The sequence below is a fragment of the Letharia lupina genome, assembly GCF_014066315.1.
Source record: "Letharia lupina isolate WasteWater1 chromosome Unknown contig_3, whole genome shotgun sequence".
NCBI classification, from domain to species: Eukaryota; Fungi; Ascomycota; class Lecanoromycetes; order Lecanorales; family Parmeliaceae; genus Letharia; species Letharia lupina.
In genome coordinates this window covers 2,280,107-2,301,334 of record NW_023502972.1, presented here as the reverse complement: position 1 = coordinate 2,301,334, position 21,228 = coordinate 2,280,107, and the positions used below count along the sequence as shown (strand labels likewise).

General features: G+C 42.7%; 6 protein-coding genes across 6 annotated transcripts; 4 read left to right on the top strand and 2 right to left on the bottom strand.

Annotated features, from left to right (window-relative positions):
- Positions 1–461: 461 nt before the first annotated feature.
- On the top strand, positions 462–1,553 carry HO133_007481 (uncharacterized protein; the record flags this gene model as incomplete). Its single annotated transcript, XM_037298372.1, has 2 exons — positions 462–528; positions 1,099–1,553. 2 exons carry the CDS (start codon positions 462–464, stop codon positions 1,551–1,553), a joined length of 522 nt encoding a protein of 173 aa, XP_037157007.1.
- Positions 1,554–2,143: 590 nt separating this feature from the next.
- HO133_007480 (uncharacterized protein) lies at positions 2,144–2,959 on the top strand (the record flags this gene model as incomplete). The annotated part of the gene is made up of 2 exons (XM_037298371.1): positions 2,144–2,171; positions 2,571–2,959. 2 exons carry the CDS (start codon positions 2,144–2,146, stop codon positions 2,957–2,959), a joined length of 417 nt encoding a protein of 138 aa, XP_037157006.1.
- Positions 2,960–7,297: 4,338 nt separating this feature from the next.
- HO133_007479 (uncharacterized protein) lies at positions 7,298–7,772 on the top strand (the record flags this gene model as incomplete). Its single annotated transcript, XM_037298370.1, has 2 exons — positions 7,298–7,397; positions 7,462–7,772. The coding sequence occupies 2 exons, from the start codon at positions 7,298–7,300 to the stop codon at positions 7,770–7,772; spliced, it is 411 nt and encodes a 136-aa protein (XP_037157005.1).
- Positions 7,773–7,997: 225 nt separating this feature from the next.
- On the bottom strand, positions 7,998–10,215 carry HO133_007478 (uncharacterized protein; the record flags this gene model as incomplete). Its single annotated transcript, XM_037298369.1, has 2 exons — positions 7,998–9,365; positions 9,394–10,215. 2 exons carry the CDS (start codon positions 10,213–10,215, stop codon positions 7,998–8,000), a joined length of 2,190 nt encoding a protein of 729 aa, XP_037157004.1.
- A 3,235-nt stretch (positions 10,216–13,450) lies between these two features.
- On the bottom strand, positions 13,451–14,515 carry HO133_007477 (uncharacterized protein; the record flags this gene model as incomplete). The annotated part of the gene is made up of 3 exons (XM_037298368.1): positions 13,451–13,518; positions 13,564–13,798; positions 13,847–14,515. 3 exons carry the CDS (start codon positions 14,513–14,515, stop codon positions 13,451–13,453), a joined length of 972 nt encoding a protein of 323 aa, XP_037157003.1.
- Positions 14,516–17,927: 3,412 nt separating this feature from the next.
- HO133_007476 (uncharacterized protein) lies at positions 17,928–18,490 on the top strand (the record flags this gene model as incomplete). Its single annotated transcript, XM_037298367.1, has 2 exons — positions 17,928–18,359; positions 18,440–18,490. The coding sequence occupies 2 exons, from the start codon at positions 17,928–17,930 to the stop codon at positions 18,488–18,490; spliced, it is 483 nt and encodes a 160-aa protein (XP_037157002.1).
- Between the last annotated feature and the right edge of the window lie 2,738 nt (positions 18,491–21,228).

The window sequence follows — 21,228 nt, the reverse complement described above, 5'->3', positions numbered from 1 at the left end:
ACATAGATATTACTTTAATTATTTATAGAAATAAAAGATATTATATCTATCGATCGACTAATCGTAAATAATAGTCTTCTAATATAATAGAAATCGTATATATAAATTCGATATATCGAGATATAAGCTAACTCGAGCTATTAGAAAGCCTTATACTCGTTATCTATTAGTCTACTATCTAAAGACTTTAATTACATCAGTTATAAAATTCCGTATAACTTAAAGATAAAGGACCTATCGAATAAGAGGTCTAGTTTAGTCGATTAGGGGTCTTCAGAATAGGCGAGTAGATTCTATAGAAGCAGGATGCTTAAATCGACAACACAACATATAACCACGAATTCCGCTCAGGTGAAGGAAAGGTTATTTTCATTCAATTACCTTCTTAACTAATAGATTTTATTATGCCTAACGCGGCAAAAGCGAAGACGCAATAATTCACCAGAAGGAAATCGAACCTTATGAAAAAGGTAGATCAGCTGGCACGATTATATCACGTAGACTTTAACCTAATTATCCGTAAGAACGGTAGGTATTATATATATTAATCGACCAATTACGATTAATAGCCTTTCACGATTATAGAGATTATATATACGGACTTAACAAATCTATTTATCTCGCGCTGACTCGATTATAGAAAGAATTATACTCTTTACTAGTAAATCTATTTCCTCGAGACTTTAATAAGCATAATCCTAAAAGTCGATAAAAGTTAAAGGAGTCGTTAACAACAGCGTTAGAAATAATAGGGCTCGAGTCTTTCCAGAACAAGTAGCGTTACAAGATTTTGTGAGACACTGCGCCTTCCTATATTATAACCTTGAGAGGGTGTACACCCTACAACGCAGGGGTCCTCTCGTCGACACCGTATCCTGTTTTTTGACCACACACCCTAGTAAATTCTTGTTGTTAGTGCTTATCGAGGGCTTGAAATTGCCCAATAAGCCCAATGCTCCTCATGAAATCCGCCGCCATCGAAGCATAGCGTGGTTTTATTAGCATGTCCCTATAAGTAATCACCCCACCTTCCGCCTTTCTTCTTTCCTCGGCCCACCACTTCCTTCGTTGCTTGCTAAACAGTCTACATTCGTGTAGAATATGACGAACTGTCTGTTGATTCGCTCCGTCGGAAAGAGTTCAGCCGACGGCATTATATCTGGAAGACCTTCACATGGGATGAGAAGACGCAAAACCTGTTCGCAGTCGCAAAGAAGGATGAAGAAAAGGATCGTACGGTAGTCACTGAGGACGCGATCGCAGATGTTGTGGAATTTGTACACGAAAGCAATAGACATGGTGGGTGGGATGCTACATGGAAAGATATTAGCAGCTCATACTACGGCATTCTGCGGTCGGACGTTATACGCCTACTTAAAGAATGCCAGACCTGCGCTCTGAACCCCTCCAAACGTCCCAAGGGCTCCGCAGCCACAATGCAAAGCTCTCAACCGATCGATCACGAGTTTCTTGACTTCCTGAGCACTGGCGACTTGCAGGATGACATCCCAGCCTGGGATGTACAAGAGGATGGGGAACACTCAGGTGAATAATCAGGCATGGTGTCTTGGTCGAAGAATGACTTTGTGTCTGGAACTCGGATGAGGTCGTGGCCGGCAAGAGCAGTGCAGTACTTTCGAGGTGTATGACAAGGGAAATGTATTGTCTCATGAGCCAGAAGCCCTCCCCATCATATAGTCCCTTCCCCCAAAGCTGACTTCGACTTCCATGAGTTGGAGGCAGCAGTCGAGATATCTAAGTGTGTTCCATGATCCTAATGGAGTTCGGATCATGGGAGCTACCTAATGCTTAAGGTCGTACATGCGTGGGGGTGGATCAACTGGAGAGGATCCAGCGCTGCCAGGGCAATTTTCCGTAAGCTTGCCAAGCATATCGCAAGCAGGATGTCAGAACGTCAGAGTACCTGCTGTTCGTCTACATTTGAAAGAGGACCTGAGCGAGCGTACATAGGAACTGCATGATCTCAACAAAATCTGGTATCTACGCCATACCTCAACCATCGAAACTACAATCCAAAAATCGCGCTATGTTCTATCGCGTATTTCGCCACTTCCTTCTCTAGAGGCCGCTTTCGGAAATCTGGGTTACACGGGACCACAAGTTCTCCAGAACAACCCTGAAAATGGCAGAGGTACCAAAATTGGCGGAAGGTGCCGATTCTGAGGCAAGGTAAGAAGCTGGTATTTAGTTTTCCCGACACAGATAGCCTCAACATCCGATCTGCTCTCTCGATCCGTCTGTTTTCACGCTCCCCAAAACAGCCTCTCATGATCGACCGCCAACAAAACTTATGCAATATTCCTTGCTTGGGACCAATCGACCTAAGAATATATGCCTTGCTCAAGTGAGGCGACCAAATAGATTTCCACCAGAATTTAGCCCCACGTAGCCGCTCTTCTGCACCTTGATGGCAGTTTTGGCCTATATTTAGCACGAAACGCGGGCGTAGCAATGGCGCTGAGGCCCACCATCGCTCCATCATCGCTCGGCTAACGCACGGAACCATCTGGATCACCAATACGGACAGAACACAAGCTGATAATGCTCAGATCCCACGACTGCTGCCCAAGTCGCCCCTAGCTCGTATAAGGGCCATTACGCCAACTCGTCCCTCCAACCAATCCCCAACTACGTCTCGCGACCGCGATTGCACCAAAAGGTTAAAGAGCAGTTGCACGACCTCAAGAATAACGGGGTGGAAGACGTGCGGATCCTAGTGGTGTGGGGGCTCGGTGGAGCGGGAAAGTCGCAGCTGGTGCTGATCTACATCCGCGAATATCGACGGGACTATACAGCTGTATTTTGGATCGAAGCTGGATCCAAGGAGTCGATCGAGCGCGACTATATTCAAATCTACCGACTCCTTTACAGTCGCCAGATTGATGTAGGCTATGAGATGGTGAAGGTGGAAGATGCGGTGCCTGCGGTTAAGCGCTGATTCCACGATCGTGAGGGGCGATGGCTGGTGGTTCTGGACAGTGCGGATACCATCGACAACAACCGAGATAAAGCCTATATCGACCTGGGCTATTTCATGCCCGACGCGCCTGGAGTATATGTTGTTATTACCTCGCGGAGCTTAACAGCTAAGGAGATGACAACGCTGGACGCGGTGGAAGTGGCGGAGATGGAACCCTCGGAAGCAACAGAGCTGCTCCGGCGGTACGCGAAGCTTACGAAGGAAGGGCCGGATGTGAAGAGAAGTCGATGGAATCGTGAGAGAACTCGGGTATTTGGCCTTGGCGATTGCCCTGGCCGGCTACCATGAACATAAAAGCGTTGGTTGTTGACGCGGATCTGCTTGACTTTCTTCGTGGAGCCCCACATGTAAGATAGGCATGCATGCTGCGAATCAACCTCAACATGCTTTAACTGGCATTTTGTCAATCCATTTTCAAGATTCGGCTGAATCCATACGACGCGAATTTCACGAGTCGACGGGTCAATTTTGCTGTAGCGGAATTTATCTCCTCTTGCGATTCTTCTCCGCAATATAACCATGATGCTTTCCTTGTAGTTGGATATGGCAAGGTCTATCTGCTTGCCTTTCCGACGGCAATCTTGGTGTCAGTATCAACATCGTTGTGCTGCCTGGCTGCCAAGCTTCTGAGCCATACGAATAACGCCACTCGGCTGAGTTACCTCGTCCTCCCGTCTAATCCCTGCAGAAACCAGCGTATTACGCCCCCTTACTGTACTCTGCATGCTCACTGCATTTTGTCTTTTCCGGAACGAGGAGGTGCGACTAAGACACCCCGGAAGATCTTGTAGCCTTGAGGAAAGATCTCTTAAGCGGCTATGACCCAATGTCTTTTTTCTAGGCCACCGCGAACTATAAAATTATCGAAGCCATAATCGCAAATTGTTTCATTGCCATCAAGGTCCCGTATATCTTGACATGGTCTTTGAATAGGATAAACAAGGGAGTAGTATGTCTTTGCACATATGTCCAATCGCACGAATCATGAATGAGCTTCGCATGTGGCGCCGTTCAATTTCTGACTGCCCCCCTCCATGATCTTAGACATTCTTTGTACCTGAACCGCAACCATCCTCCCCGATTGAGGCAGAGAAGAACCCTCGCTTACCTTGAGTTAATATCTCTTAGCGCGCGTTCTAATAATATTTATAAAATAAGAAATTCGCGGCAAGCCGTTTTTGCTTGGTGAGAGTGCGTGCGATATGAGCAATAACCCTAACGATCGCCTCCACGGGAGATCTACATGGAAATCGGGCACTAGAAGGGTCCACCCAGAAATGCACTTCCCTGGGATATGCACTCGGTTTTTCCACAACGTTTTGATAAAAAATGTAATAAGCCAAATTATAAAGCGTAGAATACGATTTATAAGCCTTTCAGAATTTTTGAAATTGAAGCCGTATTGACCAAGTTAGATACAATAAGTAAAAATAATTTCAAGTCCTTGACCACTCATCCAATAAATCAACTGCACCAAGCGTATCTGGATGATTTGGCCCAATAGTCTTTGTACGAAGATTAACGACAACTTGAATCAACTCGATCGCCTCATCCTACCGTCCCTGATTCCGATACGTTGCTGCCAGATTGACCATGCTGGTCAGCGTGGATGGATGCTCTTCTTTCAGCACTCTCTTTCTCGTCTCCATCACTTGCACCTCCAGCTTCTCGGCCTCATCCCACCGTCCTTGATTCCAGTACGTTGATGCCAGATTGGCTATGCTGGTCAGCGTGTCTGGATGTTCTACTCCCAGCGTGTTTCTTTCTAGATCCAGAGCAACAGAAAGGCGGGTGCTAGCAGCCTCATATCGACCTTGTGTGTTATCTGCAGACCAAGGTGAATATATACGCTCAAGGATATCTAATCTTTGCTACGTCCGATCATCACATCACAGGTTATTACACTGCTTAAAATTGCCAGGCTTCCTTACGACATTTCAGCTCTGCTGACCCGAAACGTACCAACGTCCAAGGCAAGCTCGTCAGCTGATATCTCAGATTCTGGGTAAGTAACCTCATTTGATGACGACACGAAGCTATCTGTAGATAAAATCAAGCTTGATTATCTCGGATCTAGCGCCTTATCATTCGCCGTAGTTATAAACTCTTCCTATTTCTCTTTTATCTAGTTCTTAATATTTCTTAATACACTAACTCCTTATCGAAAGATATTTAAAGTATTAATTATAGCGAATAACCTAAGCTAGATTATACGATATTTAATAGAATTTATAGAACTTTCGAATATATTAGAATAGGTTATATATATAGTAAGAAGGCTACTATAATAATAGATTAATATAATTATATATATATTATTATTAAATAATATCTCCTAATCGATATATAATTATAACTTATATATCTCTTAAGTATTTAAAGTATAGTTATATAAAGCTTATAGCTTATATACGTCTATAATCTTCTTTAGATCTTTTATCTTTATAAAGAAATTAGATAAATATAATATAGTAATATTTATTAATAATACAATATAGAGCCCTAGCTCTTTTTAGATCTACTTTTTAAATTCCGCGAGATAACTTTTATTATAGAAATCTGGCTTAGTCTTAATAATAAAGTTATTAATTAAATATTTAAGATTTTTAAAGAGAAGATTCTTCTATAAAGGAATATCGGCGGTACTAATAATAATCGAGAATATCTTATTTATTATAATATTTTTAATTAAAGCCTATATATTTATTTTTTTAAACTTCTAAAACGCTTTATAAGAAAAATATAATAGTAAAAGAGAAAGCCGTAGCTACGCTAGCCTCTTATTTATTTTCTCTTAATTATTTAAATATATAGAGCTATTATTATTATTATAATTATATCTATAAAGATAAATATTATAATTAATAAGATATTACTCGAAGATAGAATTATATATAGAGAATTTCTTTATCTTCGAGAAAATATCCAATTCTCTTTCAATTTTAGCTCGTTTTCTAGAACTCGATTAATTTAATAATCATTCGATTAAAAAAATAACGATTTCAAATTCTAAATACTAATATATAATTAGAAGATAATTTTAAAAGATTTAGATAAAACTTATAGCTCTTAGATTCTTAAGATTTAATTTATTATATCTTACGAAGCGCTTAAACTATATAAGATTAATATTTTTCTTACTAGTTCGATTAAGCGGTAAAGAAATAATAGATTACTCTATTCTTCGATTAAACTCTCGAAGAATACAAGAAGTAAGCCACTGCCATAACAAATTATCCCAAAACCAGCTAGGTATCAGTATAAGGAGGCCAAATGAGCTATAGATCGCAAGATCAAAGCGCGAGAGCGGGAGCTTATGTATCAGATCCAAAAAGAATACAACGCCGTCGCTCCCGTGCAAGATATGTCTCGTTCTTGGCAGCTTCTAGCAAATGGCGTCCATACATGGGATCGTTGATCGCCTCCTCATATGAGTTCGGTATAGGAACTGGTCCCATCATTTCGTCATCCTCCGTCTGGTGAGAACACAATGAATTTTGTCCAGATCAAAGCTCAACGTGGATCTCAGATTGCTACCTCCGACAACATCTCAGCCTTCCATATCTTTCGCACGATTAAACCCCTCAGCTACTGTATGACTTTGTCCACCGACAGGTGCTCCGCATTCCGGACAGCGAGCGAGCTGCATCGGCATACCGCATTCACCTATTGCAAACTGCAGCCAGATCAGTAACCCGAAAATCCTGTCACAGTCTCTATCTACTTACCGGATGGCCGTTCCTACGATTGTACCAGTGACCAACGGCCACGCAAAACGAATGCAGGTTTTCAACGCAGTACATCCGCGATGGCTTACCGCAAAAGTTTGGTGTAAGAAAACAACCAAAGGAGAAGTACGAGGTCTTAGAGACCGATTTAGACAATCTGACTGCAACTCTGTGGCGCAAAAATGGTTGTTCTTTCAAGCAGGAACGAATGCGGGTTCAATTGACACTCTTTCTCCTACTGCATGCGTACTCAGGTGCTCACGCTGGCACTTTTATCGAGAGCGGCTACTACTATAAGGGTTCTGGCAGATGCTTGAAATACGAGGTCAGTGACTCATCTTTGTATCTAATTGTGGCTAAGAAGATGTTTTTCGGTTGCTCTCGCATTCGCAGAAAATGCTTTTCGAAGTATCTTATCCCTAGTCCAATTCTGGAAGGTTCGACCTTCGGGCGCCAAAAACAATTTGAGTTTCAATGGAACGTTGCATTTATGGATATCCCGGTCTTTCGATCGTTCGATAAGGACTGGGCGATGGGTAGAGATTCCCCTGCCTGGAACACCCACTCAATGAATCGTTTGTTGAACAGCCTAACGGAAACTGCCGGATATGAAAAGGGCTCTATTGCAATCCATACCTTGCGCCGAGGCTTCGACAATCGTGTACAGCGTGAGTGTGATCCTCGAATTGCTTAGGTCTCTTTGAATGAACCTTGCTAATATGCCGATACTAGCACATGTCACGACCACGGAGCTTTCACAAGCCCTCGGTCACAAATCTCAAAAGATGTATGAGCAAAAATATAAATCACGGATATCCAGTATTGATGGTCAGGCCCTTTTCTTGAGAGGAACTACTAACGCGAAATCGATCGAGTATCTGCGCAGTGCTGCCCGTCACCGAAATGCCGATTTGCCTCGGAAATTGCCGGCCCAAGTATTCGCTGACCTTGAAGATAGCCAAGAAATGACAGCGCTTCGGGGCAGGCTAGTAGCATTGTCGTCTGAGGAATGGGATGAGCGCAAAAAGATCGGGGAGATATAGCTGCGGCTGAGAAAGCAAGCGCTCAAGACGTATCAGGGCCAATGGCTCCAAGAAGAATATGATCGAACAGTGTCGACCGCATCAGTAGAATGCAAGAGACAAGCACCGAGACTACTTATGTTTGGCGGGCAAAGTAGACGACTGGACTCTAAGCAAAGTCATCATGAATCAGTTTCGAATTCATCATAGCTTTTTTAATTCTTTCTTTTCATGTACTGCTATTCATCAAGGTCCAAAATGCACCGTTGTAGCCCAGGACAAAGGGTCATCGCAACTTCGGCGTGCGGCTAGAACCGCGTCATGAAGTGCATAGGCTATCTTGTTGTGTCCAGTAAGATTGCTCCGAGCAAAAGTTATCTGATAGAACTTCTCCGCTATGGTCACAGAAAGCTCATCATCAGCTTCCCACAAAGAATCGATCACGTGAGGAAAGCCAGAGAGCTGGAAACCGCTAGCTAGGTGGATTCCTTCATCCATGAGTAGTGAAGACGCATTTTCTGCAGTACAGCAGGCAGATAGGAAAGCAAGGTGCGAGTTCTCCGTATTGACCGAGCTGATAGACTCGACCGTGAGTATGCTGTTCTGGGTGTTCTCAGCGAAAATCTTTTCAGGTTCATCCCCACACAAGAGTAAGCCACCCCGAAATGGACTGTTTGGGTCTGCGTAGCCATGGCATGCAAAGTGGACGGCATTGAAAAGTGGTAAATCGTCCAGGACCACCTGTACGGGAGCTAACTCACGTAATTCGACAGTCGCGAGAATCTTTGCAGCTTCTTGAATAATTTGGGCCTCCTTGGCTACTCCTGGAAGATCGGATTCATTTGGTGTCTTCGGCATTGTGACCAAAAGCAGCTTCGAAGCGCTGGGTTGAAGCGTTGTCTGCTTCCGTCCTGCAAATGCTAGGACTGTGAGCGTTGAAGCGTAGGAGGATATTACGCAGCTCATGGTATTTTTCCGTAGGTATCGGGATCCATACCCAGCGGCATGAAAAGGGAAAGCACCCATATAGCCAACACCAATCCAATAAATTCGTGGAAACTTAGGGGCATTAGCTGGTTTCCGAGTTCTGAATTGAGCCCTAGGAGATTCGGTAGAATTTGCAGAGCTTGTAATGTTGGGCTGTTGCTTCATTAATTCTTGGAGGATCACCAGCTGGTCTGAATTGGGACATCTAGGACCAGTGGTGTTTCTTAGATTGGAGAGGTGATCTGCCTTGGTCTTGTTAACTAGTGGATCGTAATCGTAGAGAATCTTCAATGGCTTCAACTTTAATGCGTCTAAAACCGGTCCAACTACTTGGTCCCATAACCATTCCAAGAAGTTTCGCATGTCCGTATTCGATTTTGCCCAATCTCCATGATTGTTGTACCCAAACCTATTTTGCAGTTTGCCATAGTACTTAGATGAATTTTGGAAAACTGACTGATCTAGGGGTAGAGTCTGGACGTCTCCGTTGCCATCAATGATAACAGCGTCTGTACGGAAATGAGTAGTATTCAAAAGAACTCTGGTCTTTTTTGCGGCAGTGTCAAGAAGCTGGTCCTTCGAAGAAGAAGTTTTGGAAGTTTTCAAATCCCTCTTTCGTGCGGATTTCTGATATCAATTCACTCAACTCAGAGACCAGAGTGCTCCTTGCAGGGATAGTGTTCCCGGCGCTTTCCCTGGATTCGGACGGAGCATTACCCAGAACTCTGAGATTTTCAAATCGCTTTGCCAAGCGTGGATAGGACTCATATAGAGTTGAGAGGTCATTTCTTGAATTGATTGTCAGCCGATTGATGGCCCCTCGACCTGATTCTAGGATTTCGAGGGCATCATAGCCATCATTGTTGCATTGCAGCGAAACTGCACAGCCTGTTGCGGCCAGTCCAGAAATCGATTTCATCATATATTCCTGATCAAGCTTTGAGTTCAGAGGCGAGATCAAGAATGGTAGAAGTTTAAAGCCGTTCTCCAATAGGCTTTGTGCTTCGGGCCATCTTTGAGATATGGTCAATAGGTTTACAGCAATCTGACAACCACGAAGACGCAATGATGGGGGGCTGTTCAAGCATTTACATGCTTCTTGACTGTACTCGATTGCCTGCGTGAGGTCTTCTTGCTTGCCTTCTCTTTCGTACCGCGTACTGAGAAGAGTGCTGAGATTGTTGAGCAGACTAGCTCGATCAGGATTCCCCCTCGGTGTCAGATCGACAGCTTCTTGACTGTACTCGATTGCCTGCGTGAGATGATTAAGGTCGTATATTTGATAATAAAGACCTTCGAACAGTTCACCTAAGATGATGAGGAAAGTGAGATGATGAGGTGATTCCAGCGAAACTTGTGAGAAGGCGTTCTGCCCATATTGGATTGTATCTTGCAAGTGAGCCACTTCACCACTTTGCTTGAACAACAAAATGGATTCTATCCATCTATTCAAAAGTACGTTTATTTGATTTGCCATATCTATAGGCGTAATGAGGACGTTAGGTTTTAAGGGATCTGAATGCGAAAGCTAATTTTATTGGGACGTACTGTTGCCGCTGTGATCTATGTTGGAAAATGTGGCAAACAGCCCTGTGATACTAGTGGCTTGGCAAACGCACAAACATGTATTCTACTTTCTCCTTCATGGCCGGCGACGAGATCCAGCTGTACGTGCTGCCGGCTACCAACCTGTTGCTATCACGGTATTCAGCAGAGCCAAGAGATCTCATGTTGCTTTGGGCTCGTCTCAAAGCAACGCCTATAAGGGAACCTGGTTACGAAAACCATCCGACGCGTTGTTTACCTGACTCGTACTCAGGCCCGAAGCTGAGCTTATCAACTCAGTGGAAGTAATATCGTTCTATCAACGCGACAGGACACCCTTGGGCTTGCCGTATACTCTGGGATTGTGGAGGCTCCGGCGCGGGCCAAGCAGCGAGGGGAACGATCGATCGATAGTCTACCTCACTCGCACTGAGGCCCGAAGCTAGCTACTGGGCGTGAAGGTAGCTGGTGGATATGGTATCGTCCTAGACTACCGGGGGAGCAAGCTTGGTTAGTGGGAATACTACAACTGCCTGGCCAGGGCTACGGGACGCAGCGGAAAAGTGGTACTCTTGCAAGACATGGTCGGCTTGTAGAGGGAGATCTCTGCAGGTAACGCGAAACAAGCTCTCTACGGGGACTTGCGGGGCATGGTGTACAGTGGTAGCGACTGCTCAGGGCTCAAGCACGCATACATATGGCCCCAGGGACCTCACCCCTTCAATGGGCTCTGGCCCCTGGTGGATCACTCTCTCTCGGGAGAGTGAGACAGCCGTAGTTCGTCGAGGCCTTGAAAGAAACTGCCTGTACACCCCGAGAGGACAGACGCGCATGTCGGTACGTGGAGTGTAGGAACCAGTGGGCAGCTGGTACGCTTAAGTACTACGTGCTTAAGGAGCAAACTGCAAGTGACCTAGGGTGAGAGGAGTCGTTAACCTCAAAAGTCCATCTCCATGAGAGCGTAAAGCTAGGGTAGGGTCCTGGGTAAGCAGGACACGCTGAACCTACAAATCGATTAGGCTAAGCGATCAGTTGCGACATGGCAAGTATGGAGTATGGGCGCAGATCCTCGAAGCTGTAGGCTTTGGAGGGGAGCTGAGTGTCAAGTGTGATAAGAATACGTCAGATACGTTCACGATCAATATGTGCCTGAAGGCGTCTTTGAGGTCTCGTTTGACGAATTGGGCCCCTGGGCCTTTCAGCAATAATGCTTCTACTGCGTCATCGTATGTAGCATATTCTAAAGCCCCCCAATCTTCCTGGATACCATCATTGACTGATTGACCGTGTGGAAAAGAGAGGTCGTGGATTCGCCTCCAACCGCCATCGTGCTTCGGTACCAATCCCAACGGCGAACAGACGTATTGGGGCTTTCCCTGGGGGTAAACCTCAGTCAGGCGATGCTGTTGGAGCTGTTTTTGGAGGTCCGCCGATAGTATTTGCGGTGTTTGACGTGCTGATAGGTGATTGTGAATGTGATTGCGATGGGCTGGAATATGGCCTCGAAATCCTATTTTGGCTCCCTTCCGAAGAATAGCCGAGATCGACTTAGCAAAAAAGAGGTCCGGGTGATCTTTCAACCACTTATCCCAACCATCAACTATCAACGGTCCTTGATAGAGCAGATCCAGGTCCAGTAGATCGTACAGCGCGTAAGGGAATCCTTCGGATACACACTGCAGTGACCAAGGCACCCGTGGGTGCCCTGGGAGTCAGTCGGCCTTGGTAACTCGATTTCCCAGTGGCAACTGATTGGAGCGATTTCCAGCTGAGTTCTGGGCCTTAGGGCACTTGTCTGCAGAGTGACCTTGCTGACAGATATTGCAGATGTGTGTGTAGGGGCATCGCTCGCGAACACAGCGACTCGCATTGAAATTCCTGCAAATTCCATTGCCTCCGAATGCTGCGGGTTTATTAGGGCCAGGCCAACCAGAATTTGGCCTGTTGTTGCTCGCAGGAGTCCCTTTGGGCACGAGAAGATCTCTACAACTCTGATCGTCCGCTCCCAATCCTTAGGAACGTCCTGGCCGCCCTGAATGCGCGCAGTCATAAAAGCGAAGTGGTAGGCGAGGATAGAATTCCATCTATATGTTAGGGGCAACCGCAACAGGCGAATAGCATACAAATGGAGGGCTTCATTCAATTCTTCCTTAACACCTACATGCGCAAAGTGACCAGCGGCATGGATATCTCCGGAGAGACGGCAGTGCTCGCACCTGACTTATGGATATCCAAATATGGCGGGTGCCAGAAATGGACTCTTCTCTTTGAGGTGCACCTTCCCCCCTTTCTGTCTTTGATCAGGTCAATTTCCCTTTCTCTGTTTGTTTTTAATACTAATTAAAGCTTTTACAGTCTTTCTGCCTCGACGCCTTTCGATCTGCTTCCACAGGCACCCTAGTAAATTAGGTTGTAGTGGTCTTAGTGGCTAGAGATGCCTCGCCATAGACTCTTCAGATAGGACTTTAGGAACAACAACGGAGCCTTGCTCTTATGAAGTACGTAGTTTTAACCTTTACTTTTTAACGTGAGGTAAGCGTCATCTTTGATAATATGAGCACTGAAATTTATTCTTGTATATGTCTTGGGACCAGGGTTTTCATACAAATAGTGTCCTTAAACAAGTGTTTCCAGACAAGCGACGTCCTCAGACTAGCGTTTTGGGACAAATAATGTCTCAAGACATAATATGTCTTGAGACATATGTCAGAAGACAAATATTGTCCAACGACTAATCACGTCTGAAGACAGCTGTTTTCAGACCTGATATTTCTTGGGACATATTACGTCTCCGGACACATGTCGCCAGACCTGGCATGTCTTGAAACATTAGTCTGAAGACATCTTATGTCTAAAGACTACATGCGTCTAGAGACAACCTGTCTGAAGACAGTATTAATCTTGAGACGGGTTATTCCCAGTATTTCGGTAGGCCATAGTCTCCAGACCGATGATGTCTTAAGATAACGGTCTCATGATAAAAGTGGTTGATTGGTCTTGAGAAGTTATTGGGCGGATTTCAGCCAATGGAGCAGATACCAATCAAATTCGAGTAGATATCAGCCCAACATGCTCTTCAGTCCCTCTTGGACCACCTCGGCTTGACAAGGAGGTGGTATTTGGAGCGACATGTTGATAGGTTATGCTACAGACTACTATTTCTTATACTACATATAAACACCGACCACCAATCCGGCCGTCGTGCCTACCCTTCTCTGGGCTGATATTCCGGATACTGCTCACGGTCAGTTATGACGGGCAAGCTGACAAGAGACCTTACCCATCACCAGCATCTTTCCCTTCTCCCTCTGAAGCTTCCCTGTGACCTCTCGTATGTGTCCAGCCTCGATTTGGGCGGCTTCAATATCTCTGTACTGGTTCTCTGTATTCCTCACGGCTATCTCGTCTCGCAGGATACCCGTTACGTCTGCCGAGCCTCGGTAAACGATGCCACGGCGGCCAAAAGAGACTTCTTCCTCTTTCAAAGAGGTTGAAAAGATTGAGATGGAGAGAATCTGTAGGCTATATCAGCGATGCCTCCTTAATCAGCGCTCATTTATCACCTTGTCCAGACTGTCGCCCTTCAAGGCACTGTTCAGTAATGGTTGCATCGCGAGTGCAGTCTTTACATTCGTAAGCTTTGTCTTATTTGTATGGATGCATCGGCCTTGCTTACCGATTCGCTGTACCTGCCAGATTACGCGGATTCGACGTGTGTAAATTTTTCGAGTTTGATACCTATGGATCATTTGTGAGAGATATGGCAGAAGGGCGGCCATCCCAAAACCGATGACAATCATAAGAATGCTTTCGTACTCGCCCACAAGGGCACTAATTCCATAAGGTCCACTGAACAGGACCCAGCGAGAGCTAAACTTGGCCCCCCTTTCACGGGCCTGCGCATGGTATAGGAGTTCCCGAGTAAGCCCTCGGCGAGGTTCCATAAATAGTTCCAGTTGAATTTGCTCTTCAGGCGACCAGGAGGTCACCACGAATGGATGACTCTGCAGGAAGGACGAGAAACTCGCGGAAGGCATCCACAGGTTGATATATTGTCCGGCTTGGATCGTCAGCGGCCGAGAAAGCCTAATGCTGATCTTAACCGAGCCCTCAGCATAAGTGACGAAGGCTCGGGCGGGACCGTGGCGGAAGGTCCCATTCCGCCACACGATGCTGACACATTGGACCACCGACGTAGAGAGGAATAGCGCCGCGGAGATATAAATGTACATGCGTGGGAAGAGCGAATCCGACGGCAGATAACGCCAGATTGAGTAGGCAGAGAGGACGGCCAGTGCTTAGTGCATCCGCAGGAAGACTTCGTAGGAGGGTCTGCGCAAAAGGGGGTGGGAGAGTAGCACAAGTAAACATAACGATAATCCTGCCTATACAGGGTCAGTGACAAACAGCGTGAGCGAGGAGAATAAACACACGATTGTGCCGTAGAGATGCTCCGATATATTTAGAGAGAACGATATTTGCTAAATCACGACGACAAGGACATAGAATAGCGACAGTGTAAACGACATCAGACCTGCTGAGCAGTGAACGTAGCGATACGAGTCCAAACGAAAGCCGAGCACGTCGGCCAGAAAGCTGAGGTGAGGACCGGCGAAGAGAGGGACCATATTAACCAGCGACAGGTTCCCCGCTCGGAGACCAGCTTTTGACAGTGTAGATACTCTAAATCCCAGACATAAACTGTTGGTAGTAATGTAGATCAGTTAAATAAGGACGTCATTTCGAGTCCACGGGCCTAGTAGTCGATAACGGTAAAGACAGTATGAATAGATAAGGTGCTTGGACGTGAAGAGAGCGATCCGCTCCCGTACCGTCTATGAAAGAAAGTTGAGAAGGATAAAGAGAAGGAAGAAGCCGCCAACGGCTGTGGCGTAAATCTGGAGGACATCCATAAGGGGTGCATAGAAAGGCACTACTACTGACGTTGAAGAGAAGGAAGAGGGAGAGAAGAGAAATAGAGGGAAAAAACGTGAACGGGAAGGCGGGTACCTGAGACTTTTGGAGGGGCAGCAAAAATGGAGCATCAACTTTTAGCACAACGTTATATTTAGAATCCATCGAGAGTCCTACGACCAAAGAAACCAGAATCCTTACAGGAAAGGTTCAGCAATCTGACGATCAAGGGATCCGTTTATACTGCTGGCTTATGGAGTCTATAGGCGGAGACTCCAGCCCAATCGACCATTCATCCGAGCCAATCCTTCCGCCAATCACACTGAAGCAAGCGGTGCTGGAAGTCGTCAATTTATGATTGCAAAGATAGAACCTCGACTCACTTTCATCAAGTATTTCGCCGAACTGGCGGAGGTCGTCAATGACAGAGAATCCACAGCAGCAGAGTCGTGAGGCCAACGATCCAAATTCTCGATCCCGACGGCTCCGTCCTCTTTGACATATTTCTGCATCAATTCTATCACGATCCTACTCAGCGCCCTGATATCTCCGACACCAATATTGCCTGACGGATCGACTAAGCGACAGCGTTCTTAATCCGCTACCATGTCAAGTCAGTAAAATTCCGCTCTCCTGGAGGACGAAACATCATCACGCGATACACAGGCTATGACGAGGATAGTGATAGAGACCAACCGATCTTGACGTCTTCTTTCGAGCTCAGAAGAATAATCGAGTAGCTTAAAAACCCGTGCTTTAGGCCTTTCGAGGCAAGGTAGGCAAAACCTCGAAGTATCTATCGTAGTCAGTATATACTCCTTCGATTTATATCTCTTTGATCTACCTGTTCTAGTATAGCGGCTAGTTCCTACTCATCGGGATAGGTAGAAGAAGCAACGATCTACATTAGATAAATAGCTATACGCTTGAGGACGACGTAGAACGAGCCCTCGAAACGAAAGGTCTCGAGGACGTTCACGATTTTGTCGTGCCGAATCCTATAGATTATCTAAATATCCTCCTGAGAGCTCCGCTCCGAAAAGGTTTTCACAATGACACACTTGCGGAGGGGATCTTTCCGGACGACAACGGTTACAAAGCGATCGAACTTGAGCTGGAAGATCCTCCAGTAGCTTTCCCATGGAGAGGCCTCTTTTAATATAAAATCGTACGATCGGACCCTAAATATTCCTATCGCTCTATCTATCTGCGAAGAAAGGAATCTCTTTCTTTTCGATATATTTTTCTTTAGAGCCTAGCGATTCTGCGATCGGTGTTACTCTTCTATAATATAGCTATCTAACTCTAGAAGTAAAGAGGGTTACTCTAGGCCTATTAGGTCTTTCAGTATGAATTAAGTATCGCGGTTGAGATTCTAAGAGGTCATATTCGACTACGTAATAAATAATATAGTGAATAAATAAGAGTATTAGATATAGCGAGTAAGTAAATTAGAGTAAAGGAATATTAAAAGTAGATATAAGTCTTATAATAGTTAAGTAGCTATTAAAAGCTTAGATTAGATAGAATTAGCTAGAGATAAAAAGAAAAGAGAGTAAAAGGAAATAGAATAGAGAGAGGTACTTTTAAAGGCTAGAACTAGCTTCTAATAATAATTCTCTAAATTAGAATACTTTCTACATCTTAATATATTTTATTTCTTTCTTCTTTCGATTCTTCGTTTATTAAAGTTTATTAAGATAAAAAGAGCTTTAGTCTTAGAGATAGAGTTAAGAGTTAAGATAGATAAATATATTAAGTATAAGAGAATCGCTTAAATTAAGCTAAAATCGCTCTTCTTTTAATTAAACGAATCGTATATAAATAATCGAAAGAATATTAAGAGATTAAAGTTTATCTTTCGAGAAGAATATTTATAGCTTAACGCTAGTAATTATATCTCGATTATAATCGAAGAGTAAGCTCTTCTTACTATTATTCGACTTTCGAAAATTATAGTAGAATAACTAATTAAATATTTCTTAGACGACTATTTAAAGTTAGTTTTTTTAGCTAACTATTAATTAAAATATCTTTATAAATAAAATAAAATTTAGACGATAAAGGAGTTAAGATTAAAGTGATAGATTATAGATCTATATCTTATAGATATAACTATTATTACTCTATATTATAACTCTTCTAACGAATACTTTAACTAGATCTTTATCTTAATTTAAAAATATATCTAATTAAGAAACATATTAACGAAAAAAAGTTAAGCGACGACGAGATCTACTGCAAGATTTGTTAATACTATTTTTAACGAAATTTACGCTTTAAACGGCGATAATAAAGTCGATTAAGTTAATATAAGAATCGATATTTTAAGTAACTCTTCAGACACGATAAGCTAATCGCCGCTTTTAACGCGCTTTTAAAGATTTCTAGGCTCTAAGGCGGGATAAGGATCAGCACGTTACACACAATTATAGCCATGAAATGCGATAATATAAAATAGGACACCCTGCCTGCGTATCACGTTTACTAATTACCCCATAAATAATCCTCCGCTACCTAAAACATATCAAAGATGTCTAATATACACTTCTGCAGGGAGATATAAACGCCATACTCCTGGTGGATCAAGAGACAATCGAAGCGATAGAGCTGAGAGCACCACGGACCTCGACGGAAGATGCCAAGATATTATGCGGCCAACTACTCGGAGGGGTAATCTTCAGCGCTTTCAGCGATTAAGCTCGGGCAGGAATATGGACTAGACTACAGATGTTGGATGGTCTCGTCCCTTTCATCTTCACCTTCTTCAAGGACGTCCACTATTTGGAGGTGTTGGCCGGCTGTATGACCCGGTTAACAAGGCTTTTGCCTGAGGACACAGTGTCCACAGCGCTCGCAAGAGCCTTTTCCGATACAACCGAAAGAACGGACAGAGCTGTCCTCCAGATCGCAGAGTCCAGCTTTACGTCCTGCCCAGCGCAGTCGGTCGATCCAGTGGACTTGGGTCTTCGACAGCTATATGCCTACGCCATGCGCCATTACCCTCAAATGCCCAAAAGTCCCAAACCCTCTACAAGAAGAGAGATTATGATGCGGCCGACGACCCACGCAGATCCAACAGTGCTGCGCGAGTTCGCTGAATTGGCCGAACGCTTAGGGTTTGAGTCGCCCGAGATTGCAGACCTGAAGCAATATCCTACGGTAAGGTTTCCGAGAAGCCAAACCGAAACACGCAAACCCTTGCTCGTCACGGCTAGGACCGGACATAAAACTAGAGCCAGTTAATAAAGTGCAAGGAGCAAGTATCCTCAAGAGTAGCCTCAGACGATTAATAGAAGAACAGTGTAATTAGTAGTTTACTCGTTTAAACCCTATCTAATATCTAAGATAAATAAGATTTACTAAAACTCATTAATATATTTTAAAATCTTCCTTTAGCGATTAATTAAGTTAAATTATATATATAAAAGACGGGTATAAATATATCTAAGTATATCGAGTTATATAATTAAGTATAAATAAGATTATTAAAAAAGTAGTATCTTTCTACTCTGCGAGAAAACGTAAATCATAATATTCTAACGATATAAACGCTATCTTTTAATTCTTTTCGATTATAAAGCGAGAACGTAGCTAATCTCTTAATACTATAAGCATTTTTTAATAATCGAGATCTCTTATATAAGCTTCTTACGCTTATACTAAATCTTATAATTATTAATAAAATATCTTATTAATTCGCTAGATATATAGATAATAAACTTAAATTTAAGAAATATATAGAACTTCTATTAGAATACTTCTTTATTAATATAAAAACTAGATTATTTTCTTTCTTTATATATTCTATACTTTATTATTAATACTTTTATATATTTAAAAAAGATAAAACTACTATAAGCTAGCTCGCCTTAATTATCATTATATTTACTATATCTTTAAAGATTATACTTTATTATTCGCTTATATAAAGACATCTTCTACTATATTATAATTACATCTATTTAATACTATAGCGATATTTATAAGAAGTCTTTAAAAATAGAGAATACCTCTTATTTCTTAGCAGCGTATATTATTAACTAGAAAATCTATACTTAAATCAAAGCAAGATAAAAGAGGTCGAAGATATATACCTGCGGGCATTAATAGGATATAAAAAGACCTAGAGTTTCGAGTATATGTCGACGCTTAATACGATTAATAATCTAGGCACTCTATATAAGAATTAAGATAAGATAAAAGAGGTCGAAGATATATATCTATGAGCATTAGCGAGATATGAAAAGGTCTAAGATTCTAAGTATAAGTAAGCCTTAGATATAAGATATAATTTAAGATTCCTTTATAAGATAAGATTTAAGTTCGAGAATACGATATAATAATTTAAGCTTATTATATAAGGATATATATAATTATTAAGCCTAGAATATAATAAGATTATTAAAATCTTAAATTAATTGAAAAATTATAAAGTCGATTAGAAGAGAAGAAAGAGATATTATAATTTATAACTCTAATAAAGCCTCGTTTAGTATAAGAGGAAAGCTGTTTTTATCGCAATTGGGTCAACTTGATAGCGACCCAGTAGAGCATAATAAGTCGATATGATCATGACGCTTATAATATTAATCAGGTTTCTGTAAGGCACCGTCGACGATTTAAGGAGCGCGAGGCACTTCATTCCGCAGATTGCTCCTCGGCTTATTCCTCAAGATAAAGAAGAAGAATCATGTATCTATGCAGTCGACGGAGGCATTGAGGCTCCTTTATAATCTGGTACAATATATACTTGCGAGGTTATTTTGTTAATGAAAGACACTATGCTACTCAATGAGTCAGAGTGTTTAGTTGAGACATACTTAAAATAAACGGAACTGAGAGATTTGCCGGTAGTGTTCTTACTAAATACCACCGCTCCACCTCTGACAATTGCCATATCCTTTTCATGCTAGATATCAAAAACCTTCACCCATCCTCTACATGCTACCTCTCCTTTCAGTATCTAGACCATATTAGCATCTCATCAACATTGATACATTCACGCTCAATTACAGAAAGGCCATACCTCACTTCACTCAGCTATGTAAACAGACTAAAATGCCTATATTTCCACCATCCCAAGAGATATTGCAATCACCTCAAAGTGCAGTCACCGATGATATAGCAAGTCTCACGTGCCTAGAACGTCCCCTGCTGCGCTGCGGGAAGGCATACAAAGAATTCAAGGCATTGATTCTCAGCTGCACAATGCATTCTGTTGGATCCAAACATAGTATGCGGGATTGGGCAAAGCTGAGGTATATGGGCAGCGATATTTCCGGGTTCAAGAATGTCCTGGCTGGCTATAAGTCTACTATCAATATTGCGCTTGGGGACGTAAATCTGTATGCTCTATCTCCTATTCTCGTTGGGGCTCAAGCTAACGGTTCGGGTAAAGTCGCCAATCTAAAATAACGGCCAGCGCCCTCGGCGGAGTGGGTGATGGATAGAATTATTCTATATGTTCGTCAGAACCGGGCACCACTAGCTGTAGAATGTTCGCCTCCTCAAGCATATCAATTTTGTAAAATGAAAATATATAGCGAATGGCAGTAGTGTCTCAAATATACTAGAATAATCTTAATTTCTAAAATTTTAAGAATATATAGATAAACTCCTTCTAGAAATAAAATAGTGACTAACGATTACCGATCCTTATCTATATATATCGATCTTTCTTATTTATCTCCTCGCTACGCTTAATATTTCGCCTTAAACTCTTATAGTAGTTTCTATATATTTTCTAACTCGTATTTAAATAGTTATATTTTCTTCTAGTACACCTTATATTTATAATTTTTCCCTCTTTATCTCTTATCAATAATTCTTATAATCTTTTACTTCTCTTTATTTAATATTAAAGTTTTTTAATTCTAAAATCGCTTAATAAGAGATAGAGAAATAATAATTACGTAAGAGTAATAGACGATTATTATTATTCCGCGATTATCTCTATAGATTATCTATTTAACTCGACCTCGAAATAATATAATATTAGAAGAGATTAAATAATTAATAAAAGAGAAGA